Raw genomic sequence first — 19,270 nt, 5'->3', positions numbered from 1 at the left:
TTCTTGAAAAGACAAAAAGGAGAAATTACCAGAAATGTACCTTTTGTGTTTGTCATGCAAGACCTTGATGTTACATATTAATAAGTATGGTTACTGGTGATGATGGGTCAGTCAAATTACATTTAATTTATATTTTGAGATCCCAACTATCTGTACAAAATACAGGTATCAGCTGTAGTTGTAGAGGATAAAGAATACACTGAGAGGCTGCACCGTATCGGTTAAACTGTAATAAAAGCTGAGGAGTGACCTGGGTTTGCAGGTCACTGGAGGCGGCCAGCAGGCCGTGGATGCTGTCGGGGGGGCAGTGGGTGAGAGAGAAGGCTAACAGCTCCTGCCGGGCCTCCAGATCCCCGTAGCCCTCGCACTGACCCAGCAGACTGCACACATCCCACGCTGGACTGTAACCTGGAGGAGAGACGGACACGGCCCATCCAGGAGGGGAGGTGAGGTTAAGGAGAGGGGAGGAAGGAAAACGTTTTCATGAAAGTCCGCGAGTGCAGGATGTAACAGCACCTGCTATCAAATAGTCTCCCACTGTGGTGATGCAGGAGGAGATCACATTCACATAAAAAGATGTTGTAGGCCGAACCCGGAATTTGGCATCGCACCGGTTCCCTTGACAGAAATCCAATGTGGTTTTATATTATTACAGACAGTAACATGCTCTGAGGCAAACAGAAGTTTATGCTACTTACAATTTTGTTCTGAAGCTAATCTTTACAAATGATCATTTTTAGAAGCGTGAATGCAATCTGCAGGAGTAAAAAGCTGCAGTGAGTCTGGAACCAGCCGAAACCACAAGTGCACAAGCCACGAGTCGCCATGACAACGGTTTGTCGTCTCATTGAGCCGCTTGTTAGCAACGCCTTTGGTGGGATATTTACGATACAGAGAGGTTTTTATTATGTCATAGAACAAAACGTTGGAATCTATGAAGCTTATGTTAACCTCACAGACATCTAACCGAAACACGAAGACGAGGGAACCGCAGGTTTTATTCCTGGGCACTCGGACTCGTTCCTGCATCGCTCGATACAAAACACACAAACACGTCACCGAAGCGCTGAGCACCAGTGGTTTCCATTTCCAATCAGTGTCCTCCTACATCTCCACTGAACTACCCTGACTCCTAACCGATAAGAGGGCCAAGGCGCACACACACACACACACACACACACATACATGCAGACACACACAAATACGCACACACAGACACATACACACACATACACACACACACACACAGTAACACACACACACACGCACAGATACATGCAGACACACACACACACAGACACACACATGCATACATACACTCTAGACCTCTGAACCATCTGTGGGGAAAGCTCTGTCACGTAGCTCTACACATGCAAACACACACACGCAGACACACGCAGACACACACACAGACACACACACACACGCACAGACACACACGCAGACACACACGCAGACACACACGCAGACACACACACACGCACAGATACACACGCAGACAAAGACACACACGCAGATACACATCCAGACACACACAGACACACACACACGCAGATACACACGTAGACACACACACACACGCACGCAGACACACACACGCAGATACACACAGACACACTCACACGCACAGATACACACGCAGACAGACAAAGACACACACGCAGATACACATCCAGACACACAGATACACACGCAGACACACACACACGCACGCAGATACACACGCAGACACACACACACACGCACGCAGATACACACAGACACACACACACGCACGCAGACACACACACACACGCACAGATACACACGCAGACACACTGTTGCGCACGGCTTAACAACACACGCACAGATACACGCGCAGACACACACACACATGTGCGCGGTGTGAATTCTAAGAATTTGCCGTTTGAAAAAAGCAGGAGAGGACATAATGCTGAGCTAATGAAGACACAATGAAGACACACTGAAGACACAATGAAGACACAATGAAGACACAATGAAGACACGCTGAAGACACAATGAAGACACGCTGAAGACACAATGAAGACACAATGAAGACACACTGAAGACACACTGAAGACACAATGAAGACACAATGAAGACACGCTGAAGACACGCTGAAGACACAATGAAGACACAATGAAGACACGCTGAAGACACAATGAAGACACAATGAAGACACAATGAAGACACGCTGAAGACACGCTGAAGACACAATGAAGACACAATGAAGACACAATGAAGACACGCTGAAGACACGCTGAAGACACAATGAAGACACAATGAAGACACAATGAAGACACGCTGAAGACACAATGAAGACACAATGAAGACACACTGAAGACACACTGAAGACACAATGAAGACACAATGAAGACACACTGAAGACACGATGAAGACACGCTGAAGACACGCTGAAGACAATGAAGACACAATGAAGACACAATGAAGACACGCTGAAGACACAATGAAGACACAATGAAGACACACTGAAGACACAATGAAGACACAATGAAGACACAATGAAGACACACTGAAGACACAATGAAGACACACTGAAGACACGATGAAGACACAATGAAGACACAATGAAGACACAATGAAGACACAATGAAGACACGCTGAAGACACAATGAAGACACAATGAAGACACACTGAAGACACACTGAAGACACAATGAAGACACACTGAAGACACAATGAAGACACACTGAAGACACGATGAAGACACAATGAAGACACACTGAAGACACGATGAAGACACACTGAAGACACAATGAAGACACAATGAAGACACACTGAAGTGCAGCCGTCCACCCGATCCTCCTTTAAGCCGGAGACTCCCTGTGAGGACCGGAACGCTCTCGCTCCATCGCCGCCACAGAGCAACACGCAGCCCGACTTCATTCCTACAAACAGATGAAATGACTCTGCGTCCTCAGACCGGGAGCACCGCCGCTCATCCGATTACCTCTCCTCTTCCTCCTCTTCCTGCCGCACGCCTTTTGCCCCGTCCTCACGCGGCGCACCGTGACTCGCCGCCGTGGGAAGACTCGACCAGATTCTATTCTCTTCCATTCCCATGTGGCGTCACACCAAACGGGGGTCGGACCAAAACATTATTATCGCAGCGACCACTCTGATTCCCCTCAGGGGGAAAACGCCGAGCGGCAGGCCGCCTCCGTTGTTGTTGTTGTTATATCGCCGGATTAATTTCCGTTCTTGTGCACAAAGTCGATTTGGGGAAAGGAGGAAAGAAGCTCGGAGTGGGTCATTCTTAAGTGTTTGAGATCATAAGACAAACCATTCGAGGCACCAAACACACAACACAACCGCAGTCCACAGCGGCCAGGATGTTCACCTTCATTACAGTCGACAGAACCAGTGACTTTATTCTGGTGTCTGGTACTGGTTGGGTACGTTTGTTATTCTCTGGTTGCAATTAAACGTTTCTCTATTTCTAGAAACCTGGACCGTCTCTATTTTTGCAGTTTTGACCATCGTTCCCATTCGACACAGGAAGAACTTGTCAAGACTCTGCGACACGTGGACTTACATTCTAGAGCGCACGGCACACCGAGGTTTCAAAACAGTCCAACCACATCGTCACATCAACCCCTTATTCAGAGGGGATATTCAAATTGTCATAATTCTTCGGCATTGCCATTACAGTTTTGACATAATATACTAACTGTGGTGGCACACACAAATAATTCTGCAATGTTATCAATTATTAAAACTTTTGGGTGGATTTGCTTTCGACTCGAGTAACAAAAGATTTCAGCGTTGAGGTTTATGTATTCATTTCTGTATGATAATCAGGTTTTAGAACTTGAGGATACTAAACATCAACTGGTAATCATTACTTCCAGGCTAAATATATAAATATATATATATATATCGTATATATATTTATATGTATATATATTATATACATATATATACATATAAATATATATATTTATATTTATATATTTTTTGAGGAATACAATGACCTGATAGTATACTGTATCTTGATCATGTGACACCAGCCTGACTTTAATCTGATTGTGATGCCCCTCGGACAGCGTGTGAGCGGATGGGAGTCTCCGATTTGTCAATCAGGAACTTCACCGAGGCGCTTCAGCTTTTCCTTGGCATGAAAAAACAAAAGAATCTCGCTAACATACAGTATAATCCCACCTACGATCCGAGGTAATCAAACTTGTTCCGCTTCATTGTTCACAAGAACAGCTAACGAAGGGTTGACAAAGAGCAGAACTGCGACGAAAGAAATGAAGATCACTTTTATGACGGCGCTCTTTTGTACGGATGTTTTATATTCGAACACATTTGGCACATAAGGAAAGAAAGCTTTGTGCTCATGTGTAGTTGAAGGCAAGGGCAGACGGGCATGACGTAGGTTCACATTAACTTCAGTGACACGCCACTCGTCAGCTACATACCTGCGGCCATGAGGTCCCGGCAGTGGATGGAGGAGGCCTTGAAGTCCAGACACTGGAGCGCTTGCTCGGCCAGCAGGGTCAGCACTTGGCCTTTTCGCGCATCCTTGTCATCGCCTAGAGTCACAGACGGATATCCATTGAAGCGCACATCAACACACACACACACACACAGTGTCTGTTGAAAACTTTTGTTCTCAAAGCTAACACACTGAACAGCAAATCTCATAATCCTGCATATCACATCTGGCTTAATAACATTCTCTTCATTAAATCTCCTCCCGACGGCACCAGGTTGCAACACGAGGGCCTCCAACTGTATTAGCTGAGTCACAGACCGAGCTTGAGTCTACACATTAATCCGTCTACCGTTAACGAGGTTATTATGTCTGTTCATCTCAAACGGAGAGTGTATGAAAGATTTTCAAAAGCACCATTTCGCTAAAAAGTGATGAATTGGATATTTTAGTGCTGGTGGGGTTGGCTGCCGTGTTAACATTCACGTGGCGGCTCAGGACAAATCTTTGATCTCCATCCGAGTTCAGTAAACAAAAGGGAGAGGACGGGGCGATGGAGAGAGGCAGACGCAGGACTACTGAACAAACCTGCATATTGCAGATCAAAGGACGCGGTTGGAGATGAAGAAACACGATGGAGCTGGAGTGCGGGTGTGTGTGTGTGTGTGTGTGTTTGTGTGTGCGGAGTGAGTGGCAGATAGAAATGAGATGTTTACTCCGAGAGGGAAAGCAGCGTTAGTCAAATATTTTCAGGGTGACTGGGGAACGGGGTGCCTTCATAAGCTGTTAAGACCTCTATATAAATATTAATAATAATATTAATAATACTTCGGATTTATATAGCGCTTGTTTAGGTCCTCAAATACGCTTTGTATAGGGGGGAGACAAAATGAACAAAACCAAAACTAGAAAGACAAGGAGCAACCAAAACAAACAAACTTGGTATTTCTGGTAAAAAATTAGAACATGGAGAAGCTATTCGGAATGAATCATGGAGTGGAGGGTGCAGGGGTCAGCGGTGAAGTCGAGCTTGAAGAGGTGGGAGGTTTTCAGGGCTTGATTGATGATAGGGTGGGAGCCTGACGGATGTGGATGGGGAGGGCGTTCCAGAGGGGTGGAGCAGGAGCTGAGAAGGCCCCGTCACCCCAGGTCCGGCGCTCGGTCCTGAGGCAACGGGTTTGGGGCGTGGAAGGGGAGGAGGTCTGAAAGGTAGGGAGGGGCCAGGTCGTTTAGGGCTTGGTAGGTGGCGAGTAATATTTTAAAGTGAAAGTTGCATAGGACCGGGGTGATGTGTTCATAGCGGCGGGTGGAGGTGAACAGTCGAGCGGCAGAGTTTATTGAGAATGTTGTTAGGAGAGCCGAAGAGGATGCTGTAGCGGTAGTCAAGTCTGGAGGTGTTGGGGTTGTTGGAGCCAGATTGGATGATGGAGGAGTAGTGAGAGGAGCGAGCGGTGTTGAGGGCATCTTTATATTATCGTGGGTGGAGTTTGAAGGCATCGAGGTAAAGAGTGAGTCCAGTTTTATTGGCACGACATTCCAGTTGACGGCCCTCGCTTTGAGGTGGCTAAGTTGGTCAGTGTACCAGGGGGCGGAGTGGGTGAAGGACACGAGTTTGGATTTTCTGGGGGCGACGACGTCAAGACAGGAGGAGAGTAAAGTATAGTAATTGACCAGGGCGGTGGGAGAGGCAGAGACGGTGGCAGCCGAGCTGGAGGAGAGCGAGGGGGGTTTGATGGACTTGATGTTCCGTGATGTTATGGTGCGACTCTGCTTCACATGGGGGGTGGGGATGTCTACGTCCAAGCCGATAACCAGGTGGTCAGAGATGGCGAGGTTAGCTTGCTGATGGTAATGCCGAAGGTGCAGACCTGGTCAAGTGTCAGAGGTGTTGTATCGTCAGATGAGTCAACGTGTGTTAAAGTCACAGAGGAGCAGAATGGGTGGAGAGATGGCGCAGAGTTGTGTGAGAAATTCAGACGGATCAGAGGGTAAAGCAGGGTTATGTTTAGGGGGGCGGTGAACGACTGCAGTAACCAGGGGACCAGACAGTTCAAAGAGAAGGGGTTCAAATGAGGAGGGATATTGCACCTGCAGTGATGTTTTTGCGGCTATTCTTGTCCATGTATGAATATCCAGAGGGTGTGGTTTGGTTTCGTGAAAAGTAGTCCTGTTGGTTTTGCCATGTTTCGGTTAAACAGAGAAAATCCAGATTATTGTCAGCTATGAATTCGTTGAGTAGGAGGCCTTTGTTTTTTAGGGATCGGGTGTTAAACAAAGCGATTTTTAGATGTGGATGCATTTGGAAAGGCTGGGGTGCTTTGGTAAGGGGGCGGGGGCGGGCAACCCGCTCGTATCGAGTGTTGTTGTGATGGCGTGCAGGAGTTGCGGCGATCCGCTCGGCTGACCAGAGGGGATAGAAAGAAAGGAGCGATCAGGCCAGGAGTGAAATAACTTTCTGGGGGAGGCTGTGTGGATGTAAGCGGGGCCGGCAGAGGAGTCCAAGGGTTTTTATAGCTGAGATGAACGGAGGAGCAGAGAAGTTGTTGAATTTGAGGAGCTGCGAGGTGGAGTATTGCAGAACCACGCTAGCCGGGGGGGATGTAATGATAAGCCTGAGGTCTTTTGTCGATAGCCACGGACTTGAAGTCCCTCCAACAGTTGGAGAAGTGACGGGCACGTCAGGACAATCCACAGCAGGCAGGTGATCGGAGACGAGGGAAAAAGTGGTGATGGATAAGGCGAAGAAACGGGGGAGGTAGTTCGGCTCGCTGAAGAAGCAGCAGTCAGACAGGAGTAGCCGGCAGGGAGCCGGGCGGCTCGCGAGAGCCAGCTAGCTAGGTAGTCGTCGGTAGCGGTGGAGAGCAGCAGGTGCAACAAATCCAAGACGAAGTGTTGCAGTAGAATTAAAAACAGAGAACACTGGCTTATGAACTTAACGACACTGTTAAATTAAATAAAAAATAACTTTAAATGTATGTTAAATTGTTAATAAGGTAGAGAATCAAATAAAAACGGTGCCAGACGGAGCGGCGTTAAGACTCTTCAGCGTCCCCCGACATAAAGGAGACGATAAAGGAGTTGCAATTGTCTGTGTGCGTGATGCTGTGATCTAAAATCAGGGATCTTCCGAGTGAAGCCAGCCTCAACCCGTCGTTCACAGGGCCAATTAAAAAAAGTGAACAGGTGATACATTTTCCGAAAAATAACAAATTGGAAGAACTCAATTCAATAAACTGTGGCAAATAAAAACAAGCTGCAGAAGCTTTGCACTGGATCGCCAAGACACAATTTAATTCAATATTAGAATTATTGATCCATTCAGAGAAAAAGGCTCTGCCCCATAGCGCAGAATGATTTACGGAGCGTTTCGGTAGACCGAGGCGGGAACCAAACCCAAAGGGCGTTTAACCGCTGTGATACCTGCATTAAATATTCACCACAGAACCCTGGAGCTATGCGCCCTTCAAAAGCCTCCCCCCTGCATTTATTTATTTAAAAATGTGTTTATTTCTCTTCTCATCTCCATATGCCCCCCCCCCCCCCCACTCCCTGAACCACACAGTGAGAGCTGCCTGCTGACTGAATGTGAACACCACAGACAGAGAAGTGCCACCAGGCCGGTAAGCAGGCTTCCTTTAGCTGCTGACAGACCTCAGAGAGAGAAGAAGACGCAACGCGTTGAGTGAAGAGATGGAGGACAGAAGAGAGGAGAAAGCGACACACAGACGGACAGCCGGAGCATATATACTTGAGGAACAGACGGAGAAAACCAACATGGTGGAGAAACAATGAGAGGAAGACGAATGTTTTTCATTTTGGAGGCAACAGGATGACATCTTTAACTTTCCCGGTACGTCAGTTTCATGTGGTGGCGATAGGGAGGCGGCTGTGAGAGGTGTAAAGATACAATATGTATACAGACCAACAAATATATACACACACATATACACACACATATATATATATACACACACACACATATATATATACACACACACACATATATATATAGATATACACACACACACATATATATATACACATAGATATAGATATACACACATATACAGTATATATATATACACACATATATACATACATATACATATATATATGTGTATATTTATATATATTTTAACTCAACCAAAACACAGCCAACATCCCTCATCTTTCATGTGTTGAATTTTCAACTCACTGCAATGTGTGCTAGCGGTTATACTGTAATCCAAAATGGGAGATATGAAAGCTTGCTCAAAAAAATAAGAAAATAAACTAAATATAGTAGAATCCCATCTGCAAATAGCACGAGCACTCTGATGTCAACGCGTTCGCTAGTAGCTTATGAAGAAAGTGAATATGATAGGAAGAGAGACCATAACATAAAGAATTGAAGTCTGTTTACTAAGTCGAGGCTCGTCGTGGCTTCCCTGGTGAGGCGTGTGAGTCTGTTGGATGTTGATATAAGAGCCACGTCCTCTTAAAGGGCCAGTGCGTAGCATTAAACGGCATCTAGCGGTGAGGTTCCTGTGTGCCAAGCGCGTCGGGGAACTTCACGGAAAGCAAAGCAATTCTTATTTTCAGGTGATTATGCACTAAATACAATTTTTAAAACTTATTGATGTCTGCCAATAGATACCCGTAAAGGCTCCATTTTACCAGCTGTTGCATCCGTCAGCTTTAAAAGTGGTTTGAGGATTAATACTTCTATCTGAGGGAATAAGCGTGCTTCAAAGAAGCTCCACACTGGGTGCTTTGACTGAAGGTTTGCCTTCTTAAAATCTCATAATGGCCTCTGTAAACATTTAACAGCTTTGAATAACGGTGAACAGAACTATAACTTACTTTAGGTGGACACTATGAATGTGCTGCCATTCAGAAACAACATCTATCCGACTAGCCCGTACAAATATCTTCACACATCCTGAAAAGGACGAACAGATTTGATTTGAAGGCCTGGAACTGAACCTGCCCCCCCCGATTGTCAGGACATAACCACATGAAACTGCACAAAGTGATGCGTCTGGGGAATAAAATGGGCTTTGGCTCCTTTAGTGAGGGTGTGCTTAAATATGGAGTTTTGCTCGCACGCTGTAACGCCGACTTTCCCCTCTTGTGTGAGAGCTGTCAGGGCTGAAAGTACCCACGCACGCCGGGCTACGTCTCGGTGCATCCGCGTGGGCGGTCCTCTCTCACTTAATCTCATGAGATTCATCATGAAACTGCCACCAGAGAAGAGCCTTGATCGGTGAACGTTCATTGAACGTCTCCCTGTTGCACCCGGAAATAAGAAGAAAGATGATGTGATTGGTGTGTGTGTGTGTGTCTGTGTGTGTGTCCATACCTGCCACTCGGAGGAGCGAGGCCAGATTCAGCAGAGTGGTGGACTGCTTGTAAGCCGTGGAGCAGTGGGCGATGCATTCTTCTACGAGAGACAGCCGGTCTGGTCGCAGGCGCACTGGGAGGGAGAGAAAAGCAAGGAGAAGGAGGAGGAGGGGAAAGGGGGGGGGGAGACACATTTAGCTAATTAGCGTATTCAATCTGGAAAAAGTTGCAGGCGACGAAACAAATGATGCAAATGATAGATGCTGCTGCCGTCGCGATGTCTGCAAAATTATAAAAATGCTGTGCAGAGTGAAATCCCCGCCCTCGTGATAAATTGGCCGATATTGATAATGATGATGATGGGTGTTGTCGGTTCCCCCTTCTTATTTTTTTTGTCACATGACGCGAGAAAAATGCCGTCGCAGACGAGACCTTGCACTCGGAGGAACTGAGATTTTATAGCCCAATTACTCAAGAAAATGATCATTAGATTGAATGAGAGTGACAATAATTGTTAGTTGCAGTCCTGGAGGATTTTTTAAAAAAAGAAGATTTTCACAACAAAAAACATATCGCGGTTGAATCCCGTATAATAAATGCCTAAGAAAACAATCATTTACAGCAATTAATTTTTTGCCTACGCATTTATAAATGTATCACTATATCTGCCAATATATCTATGATAGGCAAGACTGGATGATATTGTATCGTCGCCATGGCGATACATTGGTCTGGCTCCACTTTAAAGCAAATATCAGAGTAATTTGTTAAATAATTGTCCACAGTAACAATGTTATATATGTGTGTCAACCACAGTCCCTTGTTTCCTGAAAATAAAATACCAGCATTAGTTTTAGACTTGTGGCCTTGAGATGCGATGCTCGTTGATTGACATTTCCAATATGCATGTCATGTTGCTGTTAACATGTTGTATAATCAGTTCTTACCCAGTCAAAGGACTGTAGTGAACTTTTAGGGAGGTTTTAAACTTTTTCAGAATTTGAATTCAAGATGCGCAAACTACCAAAAACCCATTTTTTTCATTTTACATTTTAAGAAATAGCTTGTTTGGTGCCTCCACAGGCCTCTGAGCTTTCCCGGCACCCCGCTGAGCGTCTTTATAGCTCTACATCACTTTAGGCGAGGCCCAGAGGGAATTCTGGGTAGGGTGTTGCGTGTGAAGCATCGCCTTCGGCGCTGTCTGGGTGCTGCAGGAGACAGCCTGAAAATGGATTAAAGAGGCTTAAATCCTTTCACTTTATACTGATGCATGTTAATCTACGTATGGCTTTTACTTTAGAGGAAAATAAATATAACCTGTAGTTTTGTGTGTGGAGAATATGTGTGCATGTAAGTAAGTCAGTAAGTTTGGTTTATTTATATTGCACTAATCACAGACAAAGTGTCAAAGTGCAGAACAGTAGTCATTTCAAACAATTTGGCAATAACAGGGGCCAAAACATTTCAACAGTTAAAAGAGCAAAGTACAACACACAGTATAAGATGGTGCAACACAAAACACGATACCATTTTTTAAAATTCAAACTAATAAAAAAAAAAAAGATAAAAAGATAGAATATTTAATTTAACCAAATTCCAGTGTAAACAGGTATGTTTTGAGATGGAGTTTAAATGATACTCTTAAATCTGAACCTTATGCGTGTGTCTTTGAGTCAGTACATGCATGCACGAGGGCACTGCGACTATACAGAGCGGATCACTGGCACACGGCAACACAAACACTAGTGATTGGAGAGTTTTATTGCTCCTCTTTTTCACTCCATGTTTCTGTCCTTTGTCGCAGTTTTCCTAAATTGTTTTCTTTCTCATATTGTACTTTCTTCCTCAACTCCCTCGTGTTCGCACCGAGTCTCTCAGGTGAGGATAAGTGGGCGGTGAAAAGGGGAATGCGGGTCCCACAAACAACGCTGGGGAAAATGGACAAGGGAAAGGATGAGTAATGTTCTCAGCTGACCTGAAAAGATCGATTGATGACCCCCTATTCATTTATTATATATGTTGTACTTATGTCTGTCTTTTCTTTATTTTTTCATTTATTATGAATTGTTTCTCTTTTTGTCAGGTTCTTTTTTGTCCAGTGAAACTGAATAAAATCAATAAATACAAAGGAACAAAAAAAAAAGGGAATGCAAGTCGACAGCAGGGGAGTGAGGAGAAAGTGAAGAGTGAGCAAGGGAGCAAAGAAACAATGTGGGGGGGAGAGAGAGTAGGAGAGGATGAGAGAGATGGCAATTTCTGCTTCTCTCCGTCACAGTGCTTTTATTCTGGCAGCTCGGTTTGATGAGGGCAAAAAGGGGGGAAGAGAGCAGCGGCCTCGGAGGCGAACAACACCTGGGTTCAGAGGTGAGCCGACGAGGAGCCGGGCGGCTCATCCTGGCTCCACAGTTTCCTTTAACGGGGAGCCAATGCCTGGAAACTGCTGTGATAGGGAACTGATGTGGAGCCAGAGAAGAGAGAACCAAAGAGCGTGGAGTGGAATACTGATTGGTCAGGTTTGAAGAGGGAACGCACTTCTTTTTTTTTTTAAAGGACACGCGTGAGTATCAGAAAGTGCGCACGCTCCAAAAACCAAGCACTTTAATTCTGATTAGGCCATCAAGCAGATGTTTGCACAACAGTTGAACCATAAATTACCGTTTATTTAGATATAGTGACAAGAAGAAATGACATGTAGGAGGGATGGAGGGACTGACAGGTTGGATGATCCATGGGGGAGGGCGGCGACATTAAAACCTGGATGAATAGCTACCGCACACACACAACACATTCACGCCCACGTGTGCGGTACCTTGCAGCGGCAGGATGCTGACGCTGAAGTCCTCCAGTTGGCTGAGGGAACTGATGAGGTCCAGTTCCTCCTGGATGGCGGGGGGGCAGTCTGTGACCAGCTGGAGACACAACCTGGTGAAGACAACCGCCAGTTACAACCGGGGACGCACGACGACCAATCGGCTGGCCTCGCGGGACCGAGAAGAGGAAGTCGGAAATTCAGACTCGTATGCAGGACAGTGAGGTCGATTTAACCCTCCTGTTGCCTTAGGGTCAATTTGACCCCATTCCATGTTTAACACTCCTGTTACCTTTATATTTACTGACATATTTTACCCTCGGGGTCAATTTGACCCCAGCAATTAAAACCTCCAGAAAATTATTAGAATTTATATTGTTTTCCAAGTTTAAGTGTGAGGTACTTTATGTTGTTTGTTGACTACCTAAATAGCCCTTTAAATATATAAAAAAGTTGATATTTCTTATATGTTTGACAGTGAAAAACAGCCTGGGGTCAAATTGACCCGAAAGAACACCGACGTTAAACATTGAATGGGGTCAAATTGACCCGAAGGTAACAGGAGGGTTAAAGCAAAAGACCAATGGTTAATACCACTCTCATGCCACAGGCCGTTAGCACAGGGCTGAAACCAGAGGGTCTGTCCAAAGATAACAGATTTTCCTCCCAGCTCATCCAAAAACTCATGATTGAGGCGTTACATCCCCTTTGTTTGCCAGTTGTATCCTGACATTTGATTACTGCTCGGCGGTCTGGTCGGGTGCAGCCAAAAAACATCCGTCTGAGCTCCAAATAGCTCAAAATGAAGCTGCAAGGTTAACGTCTGTTCAGCGAGAGGCCGAGGACGGAGAGAAAGCATCCACCGTCTCTCAGGGCTGCGAGTAGAGCGATCTAATGAGCTTCTTTAGGAACATCAGTTGGAGTAAACAACAGAGTTGTTGCTACTCAAAGATTAATGATGCGGGAGACAAACATAGTGAAACAAAAGGCCAGAAGAGAGGCAGTACTGATGTTTAATTTATGCAAATCAGCCACGATGGTCTTCGGAGCAGCCAGTAAGGCAAGACTCCAAAACACACATTAACAGGATAACTCCAATGTGTGGACCACATCAGCTGCAACCTCAGTGGCAGCTGATGGAGATCCAACACAGGTACAAATGTTGAATGCATATGCAGCTCCAGGACATACTTCTGAGACATTATACATGGCCCCAGAAAATTCTAACTCCTGTAAATATTTAAAAAATCACGGGTCCCTTATCACGTGACTGGGAGCCGACTGGTGGGTCAGAGTCACGTGATATGTTGAGATGAGCCAGTCCATCAACCACTCCCTTTTTTTCTTAAATTCACCTTTTAAAAGGCACTTGTATTTGATACACACCCATGTGTTAGACATTAGAAAATCCAGAACAATTTCAGCTGTATAAAATGAAGCACCGGTGTCTTAAGGGGCCGTGAAGAGACGTAATTTGGCCCTAAAGCTGAAAAGTTGAAGTCTGATAAATTTAAACAAAATTGTAATATCTTGTGTAAACATTCCTTTACTCATGTGGACAAAGTGTTTTGGTGCAAAGGGAAATATATGAAAAATAGTAGAAAATAAATGTAAAACATAATTTTATAACATAATTTGTTAGTCGAGGTGTTGTCCGTTAACGTGAGAGGGACTGAGACATCATTTCATTCTACAGATCAAGCTTCATGGGATGTTTTTAAATACAAAATGAACATTACAGCCGTTTTTTTATTTCAAACAAAATGTTTACGATATATTTTAGTCAGTTTTTTTCCAAACAAGAACGAATGATGTCCTATATATAAAAGCTACATTTGAGGGATCTACAACGGGGGACTTTAACTCTAACACACAATCCACACTCATTACCTCTAATGGGATTATGGAGCACATCACAGCATATGTACCAGTATGAGTGTGTGTGTGTGCATGTGTGTGTGTGTGTGTGGTAGATACTCGAGATGAGACTACAGGCTCTCATTTTCATGGTTTTTCATCAAGCAATTATACAGCAATAGCAAAATATAATATAACTGGATGATTAATTTACAAATAAATGAATCCCACATAAAACAAGAGCTTAGCGAGGAGCTCCGACGTCAGCGCCAGTCAAGTACAGAGGAGGAGACTTGGAGTGTGTCTTCAACCCAGAATCAGCACAGTTCTGGATGGCGCTCGGCGTGTTTGCACAAAGATAAGTGACGCAGAAGAAGAAGAGGAGGCGTCTCAAAATCCCCTTCAGCGTCATCAAAGCGATCCCAAACGTACATCTTCTAAACAGATTGAGTGGATAATGTTCACAGATTAGAGTACACACACACACACACACACACACACGGGCGAATGAGAGACAGGAAGTGGGCGTGATGCGTCCGTCCTCGTGCCGCCTGCAGGCCGGCGTGTGGTTGTTTCCGTTTGTGCGCCGAGAAAAGGCAACAAGGAAGAACAAAATAATCTATTTGGGGGATTTGAGTCACGATGTGCTCTGCGGCGTGTGTTTTGACATTTGCAGATAACTACTTCCTGTTAGACAGACGGAAGAACTCCACGTTAACATCTGTGTCGCCGTTAACAGAAACGTCTCTTTCTTCATCGCTGTGACACAGTTCACTCCGGCTCTCGTCTCTTCAAAACACGTTTTAGGAGGACGAGTCATCTCCAATACGAGAGAGACATCCAGCAATGAAATGACTCGCCCCTTTTGGGCATGTTTCTTACATCTTTCCTTTGTTCCTCGTATAATAATAATATTAATAATATTAATCGTCTTTCTCACCAAAGTACCAGACACATTTTGAAAAGCTACACCCAAGACTTTAACAACTTGTATATGTATCGAGGACAGAAAGCCATTGACCCTGTAAACAACTAATATTTACAGGCTAAACGTTGAAACAGTCAACACAAATATGAATGCTGAAAATAAAGCATTGCTGATGTGTTGTATTGCCCTTATCCAATTATGATAACCACAAGGATTGAAGTCAACCTTCCTGGAATCAACGGGAAAAATACCATCATAAAACTCCTATTTTAGATTTTTGGAAAGAGCTATAATATATTACAGGAATGTAACAATTTGAGTGATCAGCTCAAAAAAACATGTGGCTACTTCAGCAGTAACATATTGCATGTTAGCAAACACTTGCTGTCCACATGCAGCAGACACAGAACAACATTAGCATTCATTCATAGTTGGATAAAAGTAAAATATTTACTCTCCTTTTTTGCTCTGTTTTTGGTCTCCACCAACTCTCGAGGGAAATATTAGTCCTTTTAGCAACTAAATATTCTTCAATGTTCACCCACTACTAACTTTGTCTGCCGGCGTTGTGGTGCTGGGTAGGAAGATTAGAGTTTTTATAGAGTGAGTAAAAAAGAGAAACATCTAAAACAGCTTCCTAATGCTTCCCAATGCTCGTGGAAACGAGGTTGATAAAAGCAGAATTTAAACACTGAAGTTGTGGGCGATAAAACCAAAATCAGCAGCTCAGAGATGCTTAAGCAGTCGAGCCGCTCGGTGTGGGCGATAATGCTCTGTGGGTTTGTTACCCACTCACTACACCTTTCATAATACGCGGAGTCACTTGATCCCTTGTTAAAATATGAATTATTGCAGCTTCAAACAATACATGAAACCTTTTCGCTCCAGATTTTTACGGACGTGATGCTGCGTTTCCTTCTTCGTGTCCACTGGGTTCTCGTGAGCGTCTCTGTGTGAGAGATTCTGCAGGACATAGCTGGAGTTGTTTCCCAGGGTATTTTAAGAGGGATCTTTTTGTCCTTTTTTGTCGCCCGGTGCAACTGACCGCATCCCTTCAGCACACTGGCGATGTTTGTGTATCTGTCCGAGCGTGTGTGTACGTGTGTGTCTTTCGTATTTAGCACGAGCCGTAAAATGTGTGTCTGTGGAGCAGTTATTTTAATCTAAAGGACACAGGCAGCCAGTCGGTCGGGACTATTCATTTCAGAGCGATGTGCACAAGTTCAGGCAATACACACGCACACACGCACACACGCACAAACACACACACAATGGATGATGATGTCCAAATGTGTGGAGGGGGGCCTCTGCATGAGTTACTATAAATGAATGACGACCCAATTACTGTCCCACTTCCCCACTAGGAACAGACGGTGAGGTTGGACGCCCCGCAGCCCCCCCGGCGGAGATCAGCAACCGGCAACCGACAAAAACGTACGACCATTCAAATCCTCATTTGGTATAAACTTCACGAAACGTCCCTCTGAGAACGGAACTAAAAGCAGCCGCCATTGAGGTTTTTTTTTGCAGTCATGCACGAACAAAATAAATAACACAACAAACAAGGTCAACGTCTCAGAGAGCATACAAAACACACAGTTCTACAAAGTCGAAATGAAACCCATAACTTCCCCATGTCATTATTTAACATGTACTGTATCTTTACTCTCAGATATTACAAACTAATTGTGTGTGAAGTGAAACTCTAAATCGAAATCAGCCTTGTAAAGATGTAAAAATTGGCAAAATGCCCATTAAAACAACAACAACAACAACTAGAATGGGCACTCGGTAGAGCGCATACCTTCGCATATCACAAGATTGGGCATTGAATTATGAACATTTTGGCATTAGTTGCATGCCAATTGGATAGAAATATGGCGAAATATGGTAAAAAAAAGATGTTGACCTTTTCATGACCCGATCGATCCCAAAATCTAATCAAATGGTCCCCGGATAATAACCAATCATCCCACCAAATTTCATGCGATTCAAGAAGATGTTGACCTTTTCATGACCTTGACCTTTGACCCGATCGATCCCAAAATCTAATCAAATGGTCCCCGGATAATAACCAATCATCCCACCAAATGTCATGCGATTCGGTTTAATACTTTTTTACTTATGCGAATAACACGCACGCACGCATACAAATACACGGCGATCAAAACATTACCTTCCGCATTTTCAATGCGGAGGTAACAAGTAGTAGAGAGATACTTGTCATTTCCCCCCTCACCTGGCCAGGCCCATGCAGGGGTCCGTCAGCGTGGTGGATGAGTTGAAGTACTCTCTGGCGGCAACCAACACCAACTCCACGCTGTGGTCGTACGCCACCTTCAGGGCGTGACCTTTGCCCCGGAAGGACAAACTGACGGGAACATCCTGTCTGAGCTGGAAACAGTGAACAGAGCATTCCGAGATCAAAGAGACTGCAGCATTGGAATTCCCAACAGGTGGTGTTAGCGTACTGAATGTAGGGGAAACCGGAATGTGAAGCGGAATGCGGTGTATTCTACCTTGGAGCAGTGCATGAGCTGCCCTGCCAGGCGGAGGTTCTCCACGCGGCTGGAACACAGCAGGGACTCAACAAAGACCTGCAGCAGTGGGAGAGGCGAGGGGGTATTAGTATGCAGGGAGCGACGGCGTTTCACTGAGCGCCGTCGGAGACGGAATTCAGCGGTTCCGCTCGATGCGTCAAATGTGGACCAAAGTGTCATTCAAGGTGCAAAAAAAAAAAAGGTGTACTTTGTCGCCTTGAATTACAGCTTTTGCTCGTGTTAACCACGCAGTTTATCGCAAATTATTCCGTGTCATCTTCTTTCTTTTTTTTACCTGGTGACACGTCTCCGGTTTCAGACAGGTGTAGACATTCTGCTGCATGTCCAGCAGGTCCCGCATGAGACCTCTCCACACCGTCTCACTCACCGGAGGAATCCTGGACACAATGCGTACGGGACGTTGAGGCACGGCGAAGGGATCTCGACGGTCACGCGTGTCATTGTCGTGTCTTTCTAAGTTCGTACTTGCGACCCGTGTGGCGGCACAGCTTGACCATCAGTTGGTGGGCCTCCTCTTCGCTGCTCTGGCTGTTCTTCACGTAGGAAATGGGCTTCTGCAGGCCGTGCTTCTCCAGGACCTCCACCACGCTAAAGAGGCAGAAAGCACAGACGCACACATGTATAAAATCGCCGCCGTCGTAAAGAAGGCAACCGCTGATTGAACTAGAATGGGCACTCGGTAGAGCGCATACCTTCGCATATCACAAGATTGGGCATTGAATTATGAACATTTTGGCATTAGTTGCATGCCAATTGGATATAAATGGTAAAAAGAAGATGTTGACCTTTTCATGACCTTGACCATGACCTTTGACCCGATCGATCCCAAAATCTAATTAACTGGTCCCCAGATAATAAACAATCATCCCACCAAATTTCATGCGATTCGGTTCAATACTTTTTTAGTTCTGCGAAAGATTTTGACCTGTTCATGACCTTGACCTTTGACCTGATCGATCCCAAAATCTAATCAACTGGTCCCCAGATAATAAACAATCATCCCACCAAATTTCATGCGATTCGGTTCAATACTTTTTGAGTTTTGCGAATAACACGCATACAAATAAATAAATAAATACACGGCGATCAAAACATAACCTTCCGGCATTTTCAATGCGAAGGTAATAAAGAGAAGAAACTGGGGTAAAACATTTTTTTTCTACATTTAAGGGAGAGTACAGATGAGAAAGACAGAAAAAGTGTACGCTCTAAACTGTTCATTATTCTGGCGGTAGATCGTCGTGAGCAAGCCAAGGAGCAGATTACAAAGTGTAGAGCACGACTGAAGAGCAACGAGATGAACTGCAGGCAAACAAGACGGCACCTCTTGGGAAG

General features: G+C 44.9%; 1 protein-coding gene across 3 annotated transcripts in view; it reads right to left on the bottom strand.

Moving 5' to 3' along the window:
- nbas (NBAS subunit of NRZ tethering complex) overlaps positions 1-19,270 on the bottom strand; it is a 151,585-nt gene that overhangs the window by 83,644 nt on the left and 48,671 nt on the right. For all 3 annotated transcript variants that reach the window (XM_056428488.1, XM_056428489.1, XM_056428490.1), the window contains 8 exons: positions 18,401-18,523; positions 18,210-18,312; positions 17,894-17,971; positions 17,614-17,768; positions 12,590-12,702; positions 9,800-9,913; positions 4,445-4,558; positions 251-408 (listed from right to left, as the gene is read on the bottom strand). In XM_056428488.1, the coding sequence (XP_056284463.1) occupies positions 251-408; positions 4,445-4,558; positions 9,800-9,913; positions 12,590-12,702; positions 17,614-17,768; positions 17,894-17,971; positions 18,210-18,312; positions 18,401-18,523 (958 nt within the window). The remainder of the gene's footprint in view (positions 1-250; positions 409-4,444; positions 4,559-9,799; positions 9,914-12,589; positions 12,703-17,613; positions 17,769-17,893; positions 17,972-18,209; positions 18,313-18,400; positions 18,524-19,270) is intronic.

Source organism: Pseudoliparis swirei, chromosome 12, assembly GCF_029220125.1.
Source record: "Pseudoliparis swirei isolate HS2019 ecotype Mariana Trench chromosome 12, NWPU_hadal_v1, whole genome shotgun sequence".
In the NCBI taxonomy this organism is placed as follows: domain Eukaryota; kingdom Metazoa; phylum Chordata; class Actinopteri; order Perciformes; family Liparidae; genus Pseudoliparis; species Pseudoliparis swirei.
Note: the sequence above shows the minus strand (reverse complement) of the source record. Positions and strands in the feature narration are given on the sequence as shown.